At 49.9% G+C, this 17,208-nt stretch overlaps 7 protein-coding genes across 7 annotated transcripts; 5 read left to right on the forward strand and 2 right to left on the reverse strand.

The window, feature by feature from the left end:
• On the reverse strand, positions 1 to 1,352 carry LOC3290378 (methylenetetrahydrofolate reductase (NADPH)). The gene has a single exon (XM_564779.2). The coding sequence runs from the start codon at positions 1,350 to 1,352 to the stop codon at positions 147 to 149; it is 1,206 nt and encodes a 401-aa protein (XP_564779.2). The 3' UTR covers positions 1 to 146.
• Positions 1,353 to 1,768: 416 nt separating this feature from the next.
• LOC1269744 (probable cytochrome P450 308a1) lies at positions 1,769 to 3,917 on the forward strand. The gene is made up of 5 exons (XM_308393.5): positions 1,769 to 2,605; positions 2,673 to 2,860; positions 2,930 to 3,155; positions 3,222 to 3,618; positions 3,693 to 3,917. The coding sequence occupies exons 1-5, from the start codon at positions 2,084 to 2,086 to the stop codon at positions 3,857 to 3,859; spliced, it is 1,500 nt and encodes a 499-aa protein (XP_308393.5). The 5' UTR covers positions 1,769 to 2,083; the 3' UTR covers positions 3,860 to 3,917.
• A 183-nt stretch (positions 3,918 to 4,100) lies between these two features.
• On the forward strand, positions 4,101 to 5,318 carry LOC1269743 (chromatin accessibility complex protein 1). The gene is made up of 2 exons (XM_308392.5): positions 4,101 to 4,331; positions 4,427 to 5,318. Exons 1-2 carry the CDS (start codon positions 4,215 to 4,217, stop codon positions 4,910 to 4,912), a joined length of 603 nt encoding a protein of 200 aa, XP_308392.5. The 5' UTR covers positions 4,101 to 4,214; the 3' UTR covers positions 4,913 to 5,318.
• Positions 5,319 to 5,437: 119 nt separating this feature from the next.
• On the forward strand, positions 5,438 to 8,102 carry LOC1269742 (RINT1-like protein). The gene is made up of 5 exons (XM_308391.4): positions 5,438 to 5,700; positions 5,766 to 6,584; positions 6,661 to 6,886; positions 6,960 to 7,746; positions 7,820 to 8,102. Exons 1-5 carry the CDS (start codon positions 5,560 to 5,562, stop codon positions 8,010 to 8,012), a joined length of 2,166 nt encoding a protein of 721 aa, XP_308391.4. The 5' UTR covers positions 5,438 to 5,559; the 3' UTR covers positions 8,013 to 8,102.
• A 53-nt stretch (positions 8,103 to 8,155) lies between these two features.
• LOC1269741 (facilitated trehalose transporter Tret1) lies at positions 8,156 to 9,870 on the reverse strand. The gene is made up of 2 exons (XM_308390.5): positions 9,786 to 9,870; positions 8,156 to 9,525 (listed from the first exon to the last, which is right to left on the reverse strand). The coding sequence occupies exons 1-2, from the start codon at positions 9,850 to 9,852 to the stop codon at positions 8,156 to 8,158; spliced, it is 1,437 nt and encodes a 478-aa protein (XP_308390.5). The 5' UTR covers positions 9,853 to 9,870.
• On the forward strand, positions 9,786 to 13,549 carry LOC1269740 (facilitated trehalose transporter Tret1). Its single transcript, XM_308389.5, has 2 exons — positions 9,786 to 12,019; positions 12,092 to 13,549. The coding sequence occupies exons 1-2, from the start codon at positions 11,956 to 11,958 to the stop codon at positions 13,477 to 13,479; spliced, it is 1,452 nt and encodes a 483-aa protein (XP_308389.5). The 5' UTR covers positions 9,786 to 11,955; the 3' UTR covers positions 13,480 to 13,549.
• Positions 13,550 to 13,740: 191 nt separating this feature from the next.
• On the forward strand, positions 13,741 to 14,906 carry LOC1269739 (TM2 domain-containing protein CG10795). The gene is made up of 2 exons (XM_308388.5): positions 13,741 to 14,214; positions 14,291 to 14,906. The coding sequence occupies exons 1-2, from the start codon at positions 13,925 to 13,927 to the stop codon at positions 14,565 to 14,567; spliced, it is 567 nt and encodes a 188-aa protein (XP_308388.4). The 5' UTR covers positions 13,741 to 13,924; the 3' UTR covers positions 14,568 to 14,906.
• The last annotated feature ends 2,302 nt before the right edge of the window (positions 14,907 to 17,208 follow it).

The following is a 17,208-nucleotide window of genomic DNA, read 5'->3' on the forward strand; positions in this document are numbered from 1 at the left end:
TGACGAATTCTGGTGCTAAATCAATCGAAGGCATGAAACGCACCTTATCACAATGCATCGCACGTTTTATTGCTCAGGCATCTTTGGCACTCGCTAAATCCCCGTCTCTTGTTCATCTTGCAGATCTTCTTCTCGACGTTTGAGGCTCATTTGAAAAACTCATCCAACTTCTCAAGCACTTGTTGCAACAGATGGAACTTATTGAAGGTGAAAAAATGCACCAACTTTATCGGATCACTCGAGGTGGTAGCGTTCGGTTGCAGCAGTTCTCGCACAACCCCCACGAAATACTCCACCATAAACGCTTGGAACTGATCCGGCGCATCGTTCGCGTGTGCCTCGAACGCGTCCCGTACCGTCGGTCCCAGCTCGATGCGCGTAAGGTTCAGCAACGCTTGCAGATGCCGATAGGAGTGCGGAATGTAGATGCCCGGTATGATGGGAATGCTGATTCCCGCCTCCCTGCAACGGTCCCGGTAGCGCAGGAAGGATGGCGCATCGTAAAGCGTTTGCGTGAGCAGAAAATCAGCACCTTGGCTAATCTTTGCACGCAGATAGTGTAATTCCTCCGTCTGCGAAGATGACTGATGATGGCCGTAAGGATAACCTCCGACAGCGATTGTAAGCTGGCGGTGGTCCGGCTGCTGCTCCTGCCATTTCCTCAGATACTGCACCAAACCGGCGGAGTTGCGAAATTGCTGGCCCGGACTGACGGTATCACCCCGGATGACGAACAGGTTCCGAATGCCGGTAGAGCGGAGAAGTTGGTCCACCTGCTGTTCAGTTATGTTGTAGCAGGAAACGTTGTTCAAGACGGTGTACTGGTTTTCGCGAAGCCGTGCCGTCAACTGAAGCGTCGGTGAGCGGAGAAAATCGTCCGCGTAGCGAAGATTATCGTCCGAAACCCAGGGCAGCGCACAGAAGACGGGTTGAGGCGTTAATCGCTTCAGCTGGTCAATGTCGAAATCATCCTTGGCGGCTATTTCGATGGAGTAGTGTACAGGTACAGGGCCACTCGTTGTGGAGGAGTTGAAGATGCGGTCCAGCTTCGTGTGCAGCGAGTCTTCGTTGCTCTGCTCTTCATTCGTTACGGTGTTGGTCGTTGCCATGGTGTTGTTGGGCTCTGATGTAACACTCATTACGCTGTCGAGGGTAGAAGCACAATTTATTATTTTACTCACGAACGCTGGGTCTCTAAGGGGCTGCTCGGGACGGCTTGCGGGTAGAGGAAGTACTGGCGTGTGAGAATGCAAGTGCTTTGCTAATTGTACTGGATGCCATCTACCGAGAGTGTCCGATAAGATAAGCCTTTTGGAGAGCAACAAATGAAACAAAACACGCTTATCATACATTCAACAAGTAGTTCGATAGGGAAAGCTGGCGAAAGATACTGCTGTGGACCGTTTAATATGCTTATTACATTGCCTAATCTAATCAACAATAAGCAATATGCAAATCGTCTCCCGGTTGGGTGCTTTTATGGACAAATTTATGTTTCGTGACAGCGCAGTTTTCATCCCGAAGCCGTCGGGAGTTCTTAAAACGAGTAAAATTATCAAGCTGTAATTTACCTTGTCTGACCTTCTGAGTAAATAAGACGGCGCCTACTTTATGCAACCTAGTGCATTTTACCATCCAGGCGACGGTGCATCATGCAATGTGCCGTGAAGTATTCGCGCACGCGTGTACACACCCTGCGCTGTTTACGAGAACCATTTACCATCCAGCCCGAACGACACGATCGTGTGTGTGTCTGTGTGTGTGTTGATGACAGTTCTCAACAGGGGTGTGGAATTCTCGCCGAAACAGGGTAGAAGCAATAGGGGATGAAACAAGCGCACTCGCAAACAAACCGGCGCGCGGTGTATTGATAAGCGCTACGCTACGCAGCGTACGCGTAGGTTTCATTCCAGTTCTTCTTCTGGCGGAGGGCATCACATTTTTATCACAATCAATTTCGTTCTATTAATACGAACCAAAGAGGCCGACCTCCAAAATCTAGTCAATTGTCTGTCGAATCAAGTTTAGTTTAGTTCCGTCCGTTACGGTGAGCGTACCGCATCGAAACGTACCTCTTTCGGCAATGTTGGAGTTTTACGTGGCCGTTATCGTGCTGGCCGTTTGCCTGTACTTCAAATGGAGCTGCAGCTACTGGACCCGGCAGGGCGGTGTGGCCGGCCCGAAGCCGCTGCCGATCTTCGGCAATCTGTTCGAGCAGCTGACGGGGCAGAAACATTTTGGCGAAATTTTTGAGGAAATGTACCGAGCGTTCCCGCAGGCCAGCTGGATCGGGTACTACAAGATATCGAACCAGCCGGGCATTGTGGTGCGCGATCTGGAGCTGGTAAAGGAGGTGCTGACCAGTAGCTTCTCGTCGTTCAATCAGAACGATTTCATCATCGACGAAAAGCTCGACCCGCTGGTAGCGTTCAATCCGTTCGTGCAGGCCGGCGAACGGTGGAAGGAACGGCGGGGCCAGATGACGTCCGTGTTTACGATGAACCGGATACGGGCGACGTTTCCGCTGGTGCAGCAGGTGGCGCAGGACTTTGTGCAGTTTATCGAGCGAACGCGCAAAATGGATCCGCACTTTGAAGGGAAAGATGTAAGCATTTGGGTGCAAGCGATTGGTGACTCCTGTTGTCTAAATTTGCGTTGCTTCTTCGCTTCAGATCTGCGCAAAGTATACGATTAACGTTGTGGCAAGCGTCGCCTTCGGAATTGATGCGGAATCGTTCACCAACCCGAACGCGGAGTTCCCTCGCATGGGTAACGCGTTGTTTGCTCCTACCTGGCTGACGGCGATTCGATCGCAGTTGGCCCTGTTTGCACCTGGATTGGCGAAGCTTCTGCGCGTACCGTGAGTTATAGCGGTGGCAGGTATAGCAGACACACAGAGCATTAAAATGGAACGTTCTTTTCGTTTCAGCTTCGTCCCTGGATATGTAGATCGCTGGTTTAGGAGCATGGTGCGGGAAACGATACGCCAACGGGAGGGCGCAAAACGTCAGGATCTGTTCCAGGTCATGTACGACAGCCTGTCCGAGAATGGGACGGTGGAAGCGAACGAGAACCACCTCGTCGGCCATTCGGTAACGTTCCTGTCGGAGGGTTTCGAAACCTCTAGCTCGATGATGAGCTACCTGCTGTACGAGGTAAGCATAGGCAATTGGCAATCGAGTGGAAGCATCTATGGCTAATTTCCAAAATTGCTTTTCCAGCTTGCCTCGAACCCATCGATACAGGACCGTGTAGTGAAGGAGCTGCGCACGGTGTTGGAAGAAACCGACGGGCAGCTGACGGAAGCAGCTCTCCACAAGCTGGTCTACATGGAAGCGGCCATGATGGAAACGCTGCGGATGCATACGCCCGTCTTCACGCTGCCCCGCATCTGCACGCAGGACTACGAGCTGCCGCCCCAGTTCCCGACCGACACGAAGCGCATCACGCTGCGCCGCGGTACGTCCGTCATCATTCCGGTGTATGCCATTCACTACGATCCGGATATCTACCCCATGCCCTACAAGTTCGATCCGGATCGTTTCCTGGAGGAGAACCGTAAATCCCGTCCGCGGCATGCATTCCTCGGTTTTGGTGAGGGTCCACGGTTGTGCTTGGGTAAGTTGATTGGGTTGGAGTGTTTCCGTTGTATCGTTCAAGTTCTATTATTTATTTGGAATGCTCTTTTGTAGGAATGAAATTTGCCCTTCATCAAAGTAAGATCGGTATTGCCACCCTGCTGAACAAGTATCGCGTTAAGGTGTCTTCGAAGCAGGAGCTGCCACTGGAGTTTGCTAAATCCAGCTTCCTGTTGAACCCGAAATCTGGACTTTGGCTTAACTTTGAAGATAGAGAGTAGAGGAGTGTTGCATCAAAATGAGAATAAATATATTTCCCCTTCATTATCTTTAGATAAACAGCAAGATATTTTGCATATTATTTTAGGAATTTCCGTTATCACTTTGCTCATTCGAAGAGGCTTTTCTAGTCGAGACACAAACCCCGATTTCAGCTGACAAATTTACAGTGTAACAACTGCAGCTGTCATCGCAGTTCAAGGACGTTTGGGTTTGTTTGGATCGGCGGAGTGGGGAGGGGGGCAGATTAAACTGTCATCCAGTTGTTTACACCGGGGAAGGAAGCGTTGTTTCGCGCTCGTTTTAATTTCGTGTGTTAAAAAGGTGTAAATTACAGGCTAAAGCCTTCCCAAAGCGATGGACAACGATCGGTTAACGCAGCTGCCCATGTCCCGGATTCGAACGGTCATGAAAACCTCGCCCGACATGGGAAACATCAATCCCGAAGCACTGTTTCTCATGTGCCGCTCAGCAGTACGTAGCAACAGCCAGCCGCGCGTGGCGTGCCACTCTGCAATCGCAAGGAACCTTCAATCACATGCTCACATCCGGTTTCCCCCCTTTCACAGGAAATGTTTATCGAGTATATGGCGAAGGGAGCGCACCGGCAGGGCAAGAAATCGCTCGAGTACAAAGATCTGGCCAAGTGTGTGGAGGAGGACGACAATCTGGAGTTTCTGTCGCAGATCCTGCCGAAGAAGATCACCGTGAAGGAGTATAAAACGTTGATGGCAAAGAAACGGGACACGGACGATGATACGGACAGCGAGGAGGAGGCGGATGAAGAATCGGGCAATGAAGAGGCGAATGCGGACGATGACGACGATGATGATGATGATGATGTGGTGGAGATAGTGGACGATGACGACGAGGACGAGGATGACAACAAGAAGAAGGTGCGGCAGGAGCAGGCAGACAGCGAGGATTCGGCGTCGGACAGTGGAGAAAGCAATAGCGTGATATCGATCGACTCCAGCTCGGACGAGAAGGAGAATTCCAAAAACGTTAGCAATAAGAAATCGCCGGTAAAGCACAAAACTGGCGATTCGCCATAGAGGAAAAGGTGCGTCGAACGGGGCAGGGGGCTTAACAAGGGAGGGATCTTTAATTTAGGGACTGATTTAGTCAGGTTCACGCTGCGTGCGGGACATTTCTGTACGTATTGCGGTGTAACTGAAACTTTTAAATTGAACGTTGGGGTGTTGGACCAGCCGGGTGAGACACTCCCAATCGTTAATTTTAATTCAGGAGCTGAGGATAACCGCTTTTGTACCATAATTTGACCTTTTTTTGCAGTATAATTTATTTAAACAACAGTTAACGAACTGCCGTTCATTCGAGCGTGCAAAACAAACGAAACAAATAGGTAGGATGGCCGCAGAAAACGTGTAGCAAGGTTCCAACTGTATTGTAATATTCCAAAATCTCTAACAAAACAATAAATCACTGTTATAAAATGCATCTTTTGAAAAAGTTCCCTATTTTTTAACGAAAAATTTAACTTTTGCAGTGCAGGGAGCTAGCTCATCACATCCGCATCGAGCGAGTAACCCTGCATCGGCCAACCGAACCACGAAACGTCAAAGTCCGAGATGTCAACAATCCCCGTGGTGATGTGTTTCAATAGTTTCGTCCGGTGCCGTGTACATTAGTGTAAATATCCGTTTTATGTTGTAAGTTTTACCACTAACGCTGGGTAAGGATGTCCGATAGCAAAAGCAGCGTGGACGAGCGACTGATTGCCCGGTTCAATCAGGAGCTAGGAGCGGACCTTAAAAACAGCTCCAAATGTGGCGATTTAGTCAAGTATTATCGGTCCGAGCTGGAGGATTTACGGGATAAGGTAAGGTGGTTTTTGGTGCAACGAAGTGTTTGTCCTTACCCTTACAACAACTCCACTTTCCACAGATTACAGTTACCGATGCGGGATGCATTCCAAGCGTGAAAGGTATGATCGATACGGGTCGCAGCAAACTGGCGGAGCTGGACGAGAAGGAGAAGCGATTGGACGGCTGTGCGGAGAAACTGACCGGCCGGATCGAAACGTACCATCAGCTGATGAGGGAGGTGGGCGATAAGATGGCACAGATACGGGTGCTGCAGACCGTGCGCGACTACATGGCACTGATCAAGGACATCGAGAACATAAGCCAGGAGCTGGAGGCGTGCATTAACGGGAAGGACGACAGCAAACCGATCGCCCTGTACGTGGCACTAACCGGACCGAACAGCATCCTCGACCGGATCAGCGGCATCGAGGCACCCCATCTGAAGATGTACGCACGCAACACCGCATTCCACTGGCACGACGTGCTGACGGCAAAGTATTCGACCGAATTCGAAGCCCTGCTGAAGACGATCAAGTGGCCAAACATGAACCAATCGCTGGAGCAGTTCAATCCATCGAAGGAAAACATCTCCAAGCTCGTGCTGCTGGCAGAGTACCTGTTTCTGGTGAAGCTGCCCGGTGATCAGGATCTGCTGAGCGTAAAGCTTACGCCATCCATCATCTGTCCGCACTACACGACACCGGTGGAACTGTTTGTGAAGCTGTTCCGGTTGCGGTTTCAGTTCCACTTCACGGGCAACAAGCAGACGAACCGGCTGGATCGGCCTGAATGGTATCTGACGCAGGTGCTGATGTGGGCGAAGGAAAATCACATCTTCGTCGGGCAGCACTTTCAATCGCCGGCTTTGCGAGCGGGTATCGTTAACAGTAGTGTTAGGGTAAGGAGGCAAAGGAGCTGAGAGCTAGTCGTTAGTGACAGGTGTTAAAATAATGACAAATGCTCTTTCATTGTAGCTGGAATTTGTCCGCGGGCTGGTACAGTTAGCCATCGAGAAGCTGATCGTGGACATTGAGCAAATTATACAGGACGAGGCACTGTTTGCGCATCTCATCGATGAGGTGTTGCCCTTCGAACAGGACCTCAAAACATCCCTCGGATACCCGAACAGCTATCCGAGCGTGGTGTCGGTGCTTGTGCAGCCTGTCTTCTTCGTCAAGTGGATGGCAATTGAGAAGAAATGTACGTATTGTTGGCCGTTTTTGAATTGCATTTGTAACAAACCCCCCACCATTTCCCATTCTCCCCCGCCCAGTCACCACGGATAAGATGGACGCAATGCTCAACACGGCCGATCCGTTCGAGCTGCTCGATCCGGCCAACTTGGATGAGCTGAAAATTCCCAAATGTGCCGACCAGTTCATACGGCTGCTGGATGCAATAAAGGAGCGCTACTGCTGCCTGCCCCAGCCCAGCCAGCAGCTCCAGTTTCTCGAGCTACAGCTCGAGCTGATCGACAACTTCCGGTGCCGGTTGCTGCAGCTGTACAACGATGGCGTCAATCCGACCAAAATTCTAAACGCACTCAACTATCTCACCTCGGTGCTGCGCGAATGGGGCGAAAACGTGCACTATCTTCATCTGCACGCGGCCCTGTACGGTCCCGATGCGGACGAAATTAGCTCCGTGTTTGATCAGAAGATCGAGGAGCTAAACTACTGCCACCAGAAGCTGGTGGAGGAGCTGGTGACGTGGATTGTGCACGAAATTACGGCCCGATCGCGCCCCTACCGGTACGATCGGTGGCCGTCGATGAATCGGCACGACGCGAAGGAGACGCTGATGGTGTCGGCCACGGCTAGCGAGATGTTCCAGGCGACCATCAACCACCTGCACGACATGGAGCAGGAGCTGTCGACGAACGTGTTCATGGTCGTGGTGCGCATGATCGCGACCGAGCTGGACCAGTGGATGATCTCGAGCATGGTGGCGAACACCAAGTTCTCGACCGGTGGTGCGGAACAGTTCCATTTCGACATGACGCGCAACCTGTTCGGGATGTTTAGTCAGTACGCTAAGAAAACTAATTTATTGTTTAAACGGTAAGAATGCTGGGGGTGAATGGGGAAATAACTGAGCATATGCCTACTTTCATTCTTTCCTTTGTCTCAACAGCATTAATGATAGCTGCACGCTGCTTACCATGCCACTAGGGTCCGCAATTTTGCTGCGCGAAACGCTACTTTCGCCCACAGGCGACGAAGAGAGCTGGACGCGCGCCCTACAGGAGGTGGGCTTAGCCATCTTCGACCGGAAAGCCACGCTTGATGTGCTCGATCGACGGAACGACATGCCACGGATTGGCTAGGGACGCAGAGATGGATGGATGCAGAATAAAACGAAACCCAAAGCAAAGTGTTTGCTCTCGTTCTCGTTCGGTTATGGGTTAGCGTAGAAATCGTTTGTATGTAATAGCTTTTCTTTAACACAACTAATAGGACATGGTTATCACTAAGCGCCGTGCTGCAAGTCCGGCTTCTTCTTTTCCGACCTACTAAAACAGTTGAGACTCCGGGTGGTTGAGGTGTGCATTTCGATCAGGATCTGATCGAGCGGTTTGCCCTTCGTTTCCGGCACGAGCGCAAACACAAACACTACGAACGCCGCCGAGCAGGCGGCAAAAATCCAGAACGAAACGTACGTTCCCGCCTCATCCGAGATGAGCTGATACAGCTTGGACACGCCGAAACCAACGGACCCGGCAAACATCGTGTAGATGGCCGCTGCCACCGCTTTCACGTTGGTGGGGAATATTTCCCCCAGAATGGCGAACGGTACCGTCGCAAGGCCGACCGTGTAGAACACGATGTAGATCATGATCACGGCGAGCGGAATCCATCCAATTCCCTCCACGTCAACTTCCTGCTGCAGCAGGAAGAAGTACAGCCCCACGATGAACGTCCCAACGGCACATCCGACGGTGGAAATGAGCAGCAACGGACGACGGCCAACGCGATCGACGATCGAAGACGATAGGGCCGCCGTTACCAGCTGTATCACAGCCATGATGATGGAAGATTCGTGTGCTTTCAGTCCACTGTTTACCTGGTCGAAGATTTGCTGCGAGTACGCAATGACCGCCTGACTGCCACAAAGCTGCTGAAGCGCTCCGAGCCCAAGTATGATGATCAAACTGCGTCGATTGCCACGCGTAAGCAGATCACGGAAGGTGCCCCGGTTTTGCTGCGATCGTTCCACGGCAGCTTGCATCATCCGCAGCTCGTCCTGCACGTCACTCGCCCGGCGAAGCCAGCGAAGGTTCTTTTCCGCCTGTTCGCTGCGTTGCTTCGCAAGCAGATAGTACGGTGATTCGGGCAGCCAAAGGAACAGAGCAAAGAACGTCGTAGGGAATGCAACGGATATCCACGCGAGAGTGCGATAATCAACGTACGGTCCGATCACGTACTCGAGAAGGATGCCCGATTTGGCCATCACCGTGAGCAGCGTACCGATCGAGCCGCGGATCCGATCGGACGCAATCTCCCCGAGGTACAGGGGCATCGAGGAGTACGCCATACCGTACGAGATACCGCTGAGGGCGCGGGAAATGTAGAGGACCGTTACCGATTCACCGACACCGATCAGTATCCAGCCGACGATGCTGGGCAGTACGGCAATCAGAAGCGTGACCTTACGACCGAACCCATCGATCAGCCAGGCGGACGCGACGGGGCCCGCGATCGAGGTGAGCACGAGGATCGACACGATCCAGGAGCTTTCGTCGGGCGTTATTGGGAGCGGTGAGTCGTCGGAAAGCAAAAGCGGGAGCGTCGGTGAGGTCCAACCATATGATGCGGCCACCGATAGCATCAGCAGCGTACCTGGACGGGAATGGCGGGGGAAAACAAGTTAAATACTCATTCTGTGTGGCGTTTTGGCTACTGTGTGGATTGGTGGAAAAATGAATTGGCAATTGATTGGCCATCGCTTGGTACAATAAGGCAATCAGACGCTCCGAGATAAGATAACGCTGATAAGCGACAGAGACAGACCCTCCCACACGCCACCGATGCCAGGATCATTATGCAAGGAATTTTTGGAGGTTTTTCGGAGCAAAACGAATCACAACCGAGCACCTTACCGGTAAATGCCGCCAGATATTGATTGGAATATTTTCTAAAATCTTTCACACTTTCCCACATTCCCATGGTTGGCTCTTTGTAGTGCTTCTTGTTGTCACGAAACTTGAAAAATCAAAACACAGCCCAAATGCTACTTGCTGCGTCCACGAGGGGAGTACACACCGATTCCGTCCGACGGTGGACAGCGATGACTTCAAAATGACCATCCGTAGGTTCAATGTCGATTTATTGCACCCGGTCCAGGGCAATAACGGGAGCTGCTGATAGATCATTCGATTATGCCAGCTGAATAATGATCGATTACCGAAGACGAGAGAGGGCTGGTCGATGTATATGGTGTGAGATAGGTGACCGCCAGCAAGCAGATGTGAACCAAGTGGAGTCTCAACTGTTTTTTTTCCACATATCATCCGGATAAGAACCGGCCCCACTTCGAACCAAGAGGAATGAAGAATCCGCGATAAGCCATACCTCCGGGGGGGTTGGGTATTGTTTTGGAAGAGCCACGCGTCCGAATGACGACGGTTATCGACACGATGACGTCGTGTCGTACGAAGAGAGATTGGAAGAACAGGAAAGACACCTCTCTGTTATTTTGGCCAAAAAGCGGGAGAGAACCTCCAATACTGAACTCTATCAACAGCAGTCTGTAGTATCAGCTATCTCCGGATTGACTCACCCTGATAAGCAAAAGAAATGGACGAAAATTCGATGACGAAAGAATAAGCTTATCGAAAGGAATAATCTATCAGAGATAATGCCCCATATGCGTTGATTGGGCCAAGTCTAATTGGGACAGGTCAATAGACTCAAGGATATCAGTGATTGGGGTCATTCAGTGAAATCCAAAGTCTTCTATTGTTAATGCTCCAAACCGTCGCTGATAGTTTTTACTGAACTGATCGAGTATCTTTGGAGCCGACCTTATCTACAGTCATCAACTCGCACGACTTAAAACATGCCCCTTATGCGTTCAAATCATTTCTGGATCATGAAAATCAATAGATCGCAGACTTCGATACTCCGGATACACTTGGGACAACCTATGAAGTCATTCTGGAGTGTTTGTGTGACCCTTGGAGAACCTCTGAAGTCATTCTAGAGTGTTTGTATGACCCTTGGGGAGTCCATCAGCCAAGTCCATCAGTAATGTGGCTTATATCAAGATCGCGATCAAGTTACATTAGAATGACGATCTTCCGAAAATCTGTGAAAGGCATCTCTTGAAAGATTTGTGGACATTTCACTCGAAACAGATCAGAATATAAACAAATCCATCCCTTATGAGATAAGATAAGATGTTGGGAATGCTGTCCGATCTATAAACCCAATTTCAACACGATTTGCAATCGTTAAATACCCAAAATCCACATCAGACTTCCCCAAACGATCAAAGCTTGTGTGTGTAGTGTACCGTTATGGGCTCTCCACCAAAGGTGCAATCATCAAATTACAGTCATATTGCCGGCAATAAGTCCCATCCATAACTGCACAGTGAAGATAACTAGAGTGTGTCTGATGCTATCTGATGATCTCGGCATGTCTTCATTCGATAGGAGAAATAGAACAAGACAGTCCACTGTGTCCACTCTCCACTACGACGACAAACCGACGTGGAGACGCCCGGTACATTTGAAGGCAGCAGAAGGGAGGGTTGATAAAATTGCATCAATAAGCCGCTGTATGTGCTGCCACTGCATCAATAAAGCACGCTCTCTACCTAGTGCCACGAGCCACGAGCCAAGGATTAAGGATGTAAGGTAAGGTCGACGAACAGTCTAGCTCCTCGGTATTACTGCTTCATATTGCCGACCAGCACCACAAAGTAGCGTTAAAGAAGACACCGGCGCAGTGCTTCATTTGTAACATCTCCCCAAAAACAGCTTCTTATCACACCCGACTCGGCCTCTGCGCAACGTCTAATGAGACATGAAAAGCGCCATTTATACCGATGTTCACACCGGGAGATAATCGGACGGTCTTAGGCAAGGCAAGGTGTCTTTTACGACGGATGGCATAAACTGGCGGCATTTAGCTCTTCCTTTCCCCCAAGATGCATCATAAAACAGCGCTGTAATGACCCTGTCGATTGCCCTGTCGATACAGCCCAGAGCGGCATCATTCTAACGCAGACCGTGGTCAGTTACGGACGTCCGTTGTTGGTGCAACATGTCGTCCGCCAAACAGATGGGTCGTGGACAGTATCGTAATGAGTACATCGCAGCGTTAGCAGGTAGATACTGCCATAGCGGATACCAACCCGATAATCACTCTAATTCTCTTATTCTCTCTCTCAAATCCACAGCTACCTCATCACTCGTGGCATCGGTCGCCTGTGCTGGATGGTCATCGCCAGCCCTTCCTATTCTACGAGGCCCTAATTCACCCATCCCAATCACACCGGACGAAGGTTCCTGGGTCGTTTCACTCCTATCAATCGGTTCCCTCTTCGGGCCCATCATTTGTGGCCTGTTTGTCGATCGATATGGCAGAAAGCCGGTCCTGTTGGTTAGTGCGGTCCCGCTAGTAGCTGGATGGTTGTTTATTGTGTTTGCCGAGTCCGTCGGTATGCTGTACACCGCTCGGCTACTGCACGGCATTGGCTACGGGCTGGCGTACTCCTTGACGCCCATCTATCTGGGCGAAATATCTTCCAACGCTGTGCGAGGATCTACCGGTGTGCTGGTGACAGTAATGGCCAAGCTCGCTTTCCTGTTCGAGTACTCCGTCGGACCGTACGTTGGATTCCGGGCGCTGGCGTGGATTTCACTCGCCCTTCCGGTCGGGTTCGTTGTGCTGTTCTTCTGGATGCCCGAGACACCGTACTACCTGCTGGCCCGAGGTAATAAGAAGGCTGCAGCGGATAGTTTGCGCTGGTTGCGTCGCAGCTCAACCATCGACGAGGAGCTCGGCCGGATGGAGAAGCTTGTGCTGGAGAGCAAACAGAAGGGAAATCCACTGAAGCAACTGCTCCTCACGTCCTCGAACAAGAAAAGTCTCGTGATCATACTGCTGCTTTCGTTCGGTATGCAGCTGACGGGCATCAATGCGATCCTGGGCTACTCGCAGACAATCTTCTCACGGTTAGCACTACCGCTGACTGCTGCCGAACTGTCGATCGTGCTCGCTCTGGTGCAGCTGGGGTCCGTTATGTTGCCGACCTTCCTGGTAGATCGTGCTGGACGTCGACCGTTGCTACTGGCCTCCACGGCCGGATCCTTCATCGGGTTAGCTATGTGTGCCGTGTACTTTACGCTGGATGAAACCACCACGGATGTGCTGTCGCCGGAACCGGGCGCAGCACACGGATGGATTCCGTTCGGTGGGGTACTGCTCTTTATCATCTCGTTCGCTATCGGACTTGCCACTGTACCGTTCGCCATTTTGGGTGAGGTATTCCCGAAGCACATTAAGGCTGCGGCGAATTCTGTGTTTGCGGTCATCACGTCTGCGGTTGTGTTTTCGGTGGTGAAGCTATTCCAAGTCATTTCGGACGGTGCTGGAACGTATGTATCGTTCTGGATCTTCACCGGGTGTACAGCCATGACGGGGGTTTTGATTTACTTGATCATTCCCGAGACGAAGGGCCAATCGTTTGAGCGTATACAGGAGATAATGATGCGACGCGGGAGGAGTAATGAGACTGGTAGAGAGTGTGGTGATGGCGCTAAGGGAAGACCGTTACTATGTTAAAGGAGCACGTGGATTGGGTGTTATAATTAAGGGGCATGCAAAGAAGATTAAAAGTGACTGAAAGATAAAATTCAGTTTAAGAATTCATTCATACATTCATTCAAAAACAGTACCAACACGAGTTCTCCAAAAAAGGCGTTACTTTGTCATCCACGTGGCTATCTGCGATTTTCAAATTTGATTTTCCTCAGAAAAGGCTCGGGCATCGAATTCGCAGAATGCCTGAAAAGGCCTTTTCCGAGTTGCGCGTTTGACACCTCTGCACAAATGTCAAACCACAAAAACGGTTCCAATGTAAACAATAACACAAGTTCCGCGTTCAGCTGTTTCGCGATCGAATTTCTTTCGCCTTTTTCCTTCTAATAACATCGACTGTATAAAAAAAATCGGTTATTATTCGCGCTCTCTCTGTATACGCTACCCCATCCACAAAATAGTTATCAAAATGCAAAGTTTAACCCGAACGTCGCACCTAGTAGCGCCAACGATGACTGTGATGATACTGCTGCTGCTGATACCGATCTCGTCGGAGGTGGAAATCGATTGCAACAGTTTGCGGATGGGACAGTTCATTTGCCCCGATCCGGCGCTGCGTCAGATTGATCCGAAAACGCAGCAACTGCGGGGATGTACGCCGGACAATAAGGCACGCGTTTGGTGCGTCGCTGTCGAGGGGATTGTGTGCAGCGAAACGAAAAACACAAGCTTTACCCGTGAAATGCCCTGCAAATGGACGTAAGTACCGTTACGCTCTGTGAGTGATCTCTTTTTGCATCCCTTTTTACTAACAATGAACCACTTCTACTTCCAGCAATGGATATCACTTTGATACCGCACTACTGCTCTCCGTGTTTCTCGGCATGTTCGGTGCGGATCGGTTCTATCTGGGCTATCCCGCCATTGGGCTGCTAAAGTTCTGCACCCTTGGCTTTATGTTTCTGGGCCAGCTGGTCGATGTTATACTGATCGCAACGCAGGTCGTGGGACCGGCCGATGGGTCGGCATACATCATACCCTACTACGGACCGGTCATTACGGTCGTGCGTAGTGACAATTGGACGTATCGCCTACCGCAGGATAACTGGTGATTGCTGGCCAACATCTTCCGGCTACCACGATGGCCGCAGGTGGAAAACTAAGAAGAGGGTCACATGTCTTATCGGTACCGGGATGGACAAATAGAGAGGAGCGAGATATTATTGCTCTCCTTCATTGCGAAATACCACCCCGAGACGAGACATCCTCTTTCCTTTTGCTCCAGAAGCAAAAAGGTACGAAATGTGATACGATAGCGTGTAGTAGAGAGTTTGTTGGTAATGTTTTTTCCCTCCTCGAGACAGTGAAGCAGAATAAAATGTAGCCAAAATTAGTAAAAAATTAAATACAAAATACCGATTTGAAATGTACGAGAGACTGTTAAGCAAAAACGGCTCTGACCATAAACAATATTTCACCCGTTTAAAGCACACTACAAAAAGTCTAGCAAGCTATGCTTTGATTATGACAACCGGTCGACAAGCGCCGGCGAGCGATGGTGGTAATAAATTGGTGCTTGGTCATCCTCGATCATGAATAAAACCGAAGCAAATCGGCACACGACAGCAGTAACAATTTGATCAATACTACAAGCCCTACAAAGCGATTGTATCGAATTGTGTTTGCCATTTTTTCTGGTTCGCGTTGAGCTTCTATCCTTGAGAATTGTGGGGCATTTTTATGATTTGTCGTGTGCAACACAACAGGCCACGCGCGGGCCGCAAAACCCGAAACTGAACAACAGTTCAATATGCGGTTTTTGTGTAGCTTACCTACCGCATGCCCCATCGAAGACCGCGCTCGTAGACCGGACCTACCCTCCGTTCCATTTAAGCGAAATTGACGACTGCGTGTATCGATGCCGTTGCGGTTTGGTTCACCGTTCACGAACTGAATTTATGGCACAACAGCGCCTTTTTTGTGTGTAGACCCGAGGAAGCGCGGCGGTGGCGGGGGCGGCGACCCACGGAGATCGCTTGATTTCGTTTGATCCATATCTGTTTTGCATCCGAAACCATTTGGATGGATTATCCTTTTGCTGGGTAGCTGACACTGAACCATGGCTGGAGTTCCATTCCCTTGACGTTTTGATGGATGGCACGATGTGCTTAATCGCTTTCACTACTTGGCCTGCTTTTGTGTGGCGCTTAGATCACATGCCCGCAAAAATTGCAACGTTGGCAAAAAGATGAAGTTACTATGAAGTTACCATGAAATCAGAGCATGAAGCATCTAGGTAGGCGGTGTCTTGTCTGACGATGTAATGTCAGTTCAATCAGCACGCGGGACGAATCAGCCATCACAATGGAGGTGTGCTGATGGACAGGTAGTCAATTCATGTTTGGGGAGTTTGGGTTGCTCTTTACAGCCAAACACGATCAAGGCCAAGCGAAAGACGATCGCACAACGTGGCGCATGGGAAGGTAATCCATTTGATGGAGAATACATTTTAATCAGCCAGAAAATGGACCATTCCCGAAGGAAATCGTGTGTCGCGTGCTGAACTTGACAGAGTTGTCGATTCATTGGTGTTGTTCATTGTGTTAAATATGATAGAAAATAATTTGAACGGTAAAAAGACTGTACATTGATTTGAGCATATAAATTAATATTTTTGAAAGAAAAACAGTGAAAAGAGTAGCAACTGATCAGATAATTCGAAAAGAAGTCGTATATTTTACACTTCATCGAACCTCATCTTTAAGGAGAAAACATCCTCGAAAGCCTAAACCCTTCACAAATCCTAACCTCCACCAAACCGATACCGGTAGGCGCAGTCCCAAACCATAATGGCCACACCAAAACCAACGTTGTGAAATTCACGTCCTCCAGATAAGAAGCATAAACTTCGCCAAACCAGCGGGCAGAAAGAAAAAACTCAAAATTTATGTATGTCAAGAACTCGCCCCAACTTTGACTGTTTTAGCGAAACCGTTCTGGAAGCGATCATCCCCGGCCCCGGCATAGCGCTAAAGGAGGGGGAAGGTGGAGGACGCGCGGGACCAAAATTATGTATCTATGCTCCAAAGTCGTCCCAACCTGGCAGCCGGCAGCAGTGGTAGAGGGTTAGGGGTTATGCGAATAGAAACTGTTTCACTTTTCGCGTGTCATTTCGGGTCGCAAACTTTCCCCGTCCCTCGCCATTCCACGAGTTTGTGTGGGAAGGAATTCGATTTTGTTTTCTTTCATTTGAGTCCATGGTCAAAATCATGTGCATGGGCATGGGCTCGGATGGGAAAGCAATACTCATCGCCTGAACCGCGACATTGAAATCAACCGTTTTCGAACGCGAAATGGAAATGAAACGAGTGATTTACAATGTGGCTGAAACGGACCAAAAAGGGTAACAGTCTGGAATGGCTTTCCCATCAACATTCCCCAATGGTTTTGCAGAAAAGAATCAATAAGTACAAAAAACAGGCCGGTTCGTAAAAGTGGTAAAAATGTGCCTGTAAATTTGCCAGCACGGAAAGGCCCACCGACAGGCGTGTGCGTGGGAAACACGGTGTATACATCGAAGAAGAAATAAAAACAACATACGCTGTCTGCTTCACGCCTTGAGAAAGCTCCTTCGCTTCCTTATTGGGTGGGAAAATCCCCGGTGTATAGACACATCATCATCATCATCATCATCATTAACCGTCAACCATCCACCATCAAGCATCAAAGGCATCGACGGCAGCCCATAGCGTG

Source organism: Anopheles gambiae, chromosome 2, assembly GCF_943734735.2.
Source record: "Anopheles gambiae chromosome 2, idAnoGambNW_F1_1, whole genome shotgun sequence".
NCBI lineage: Eukaryota > Metazoa > Arthropoda > Insecta > Diptera > Culicidae > Anopheles > Anopheles gambiae.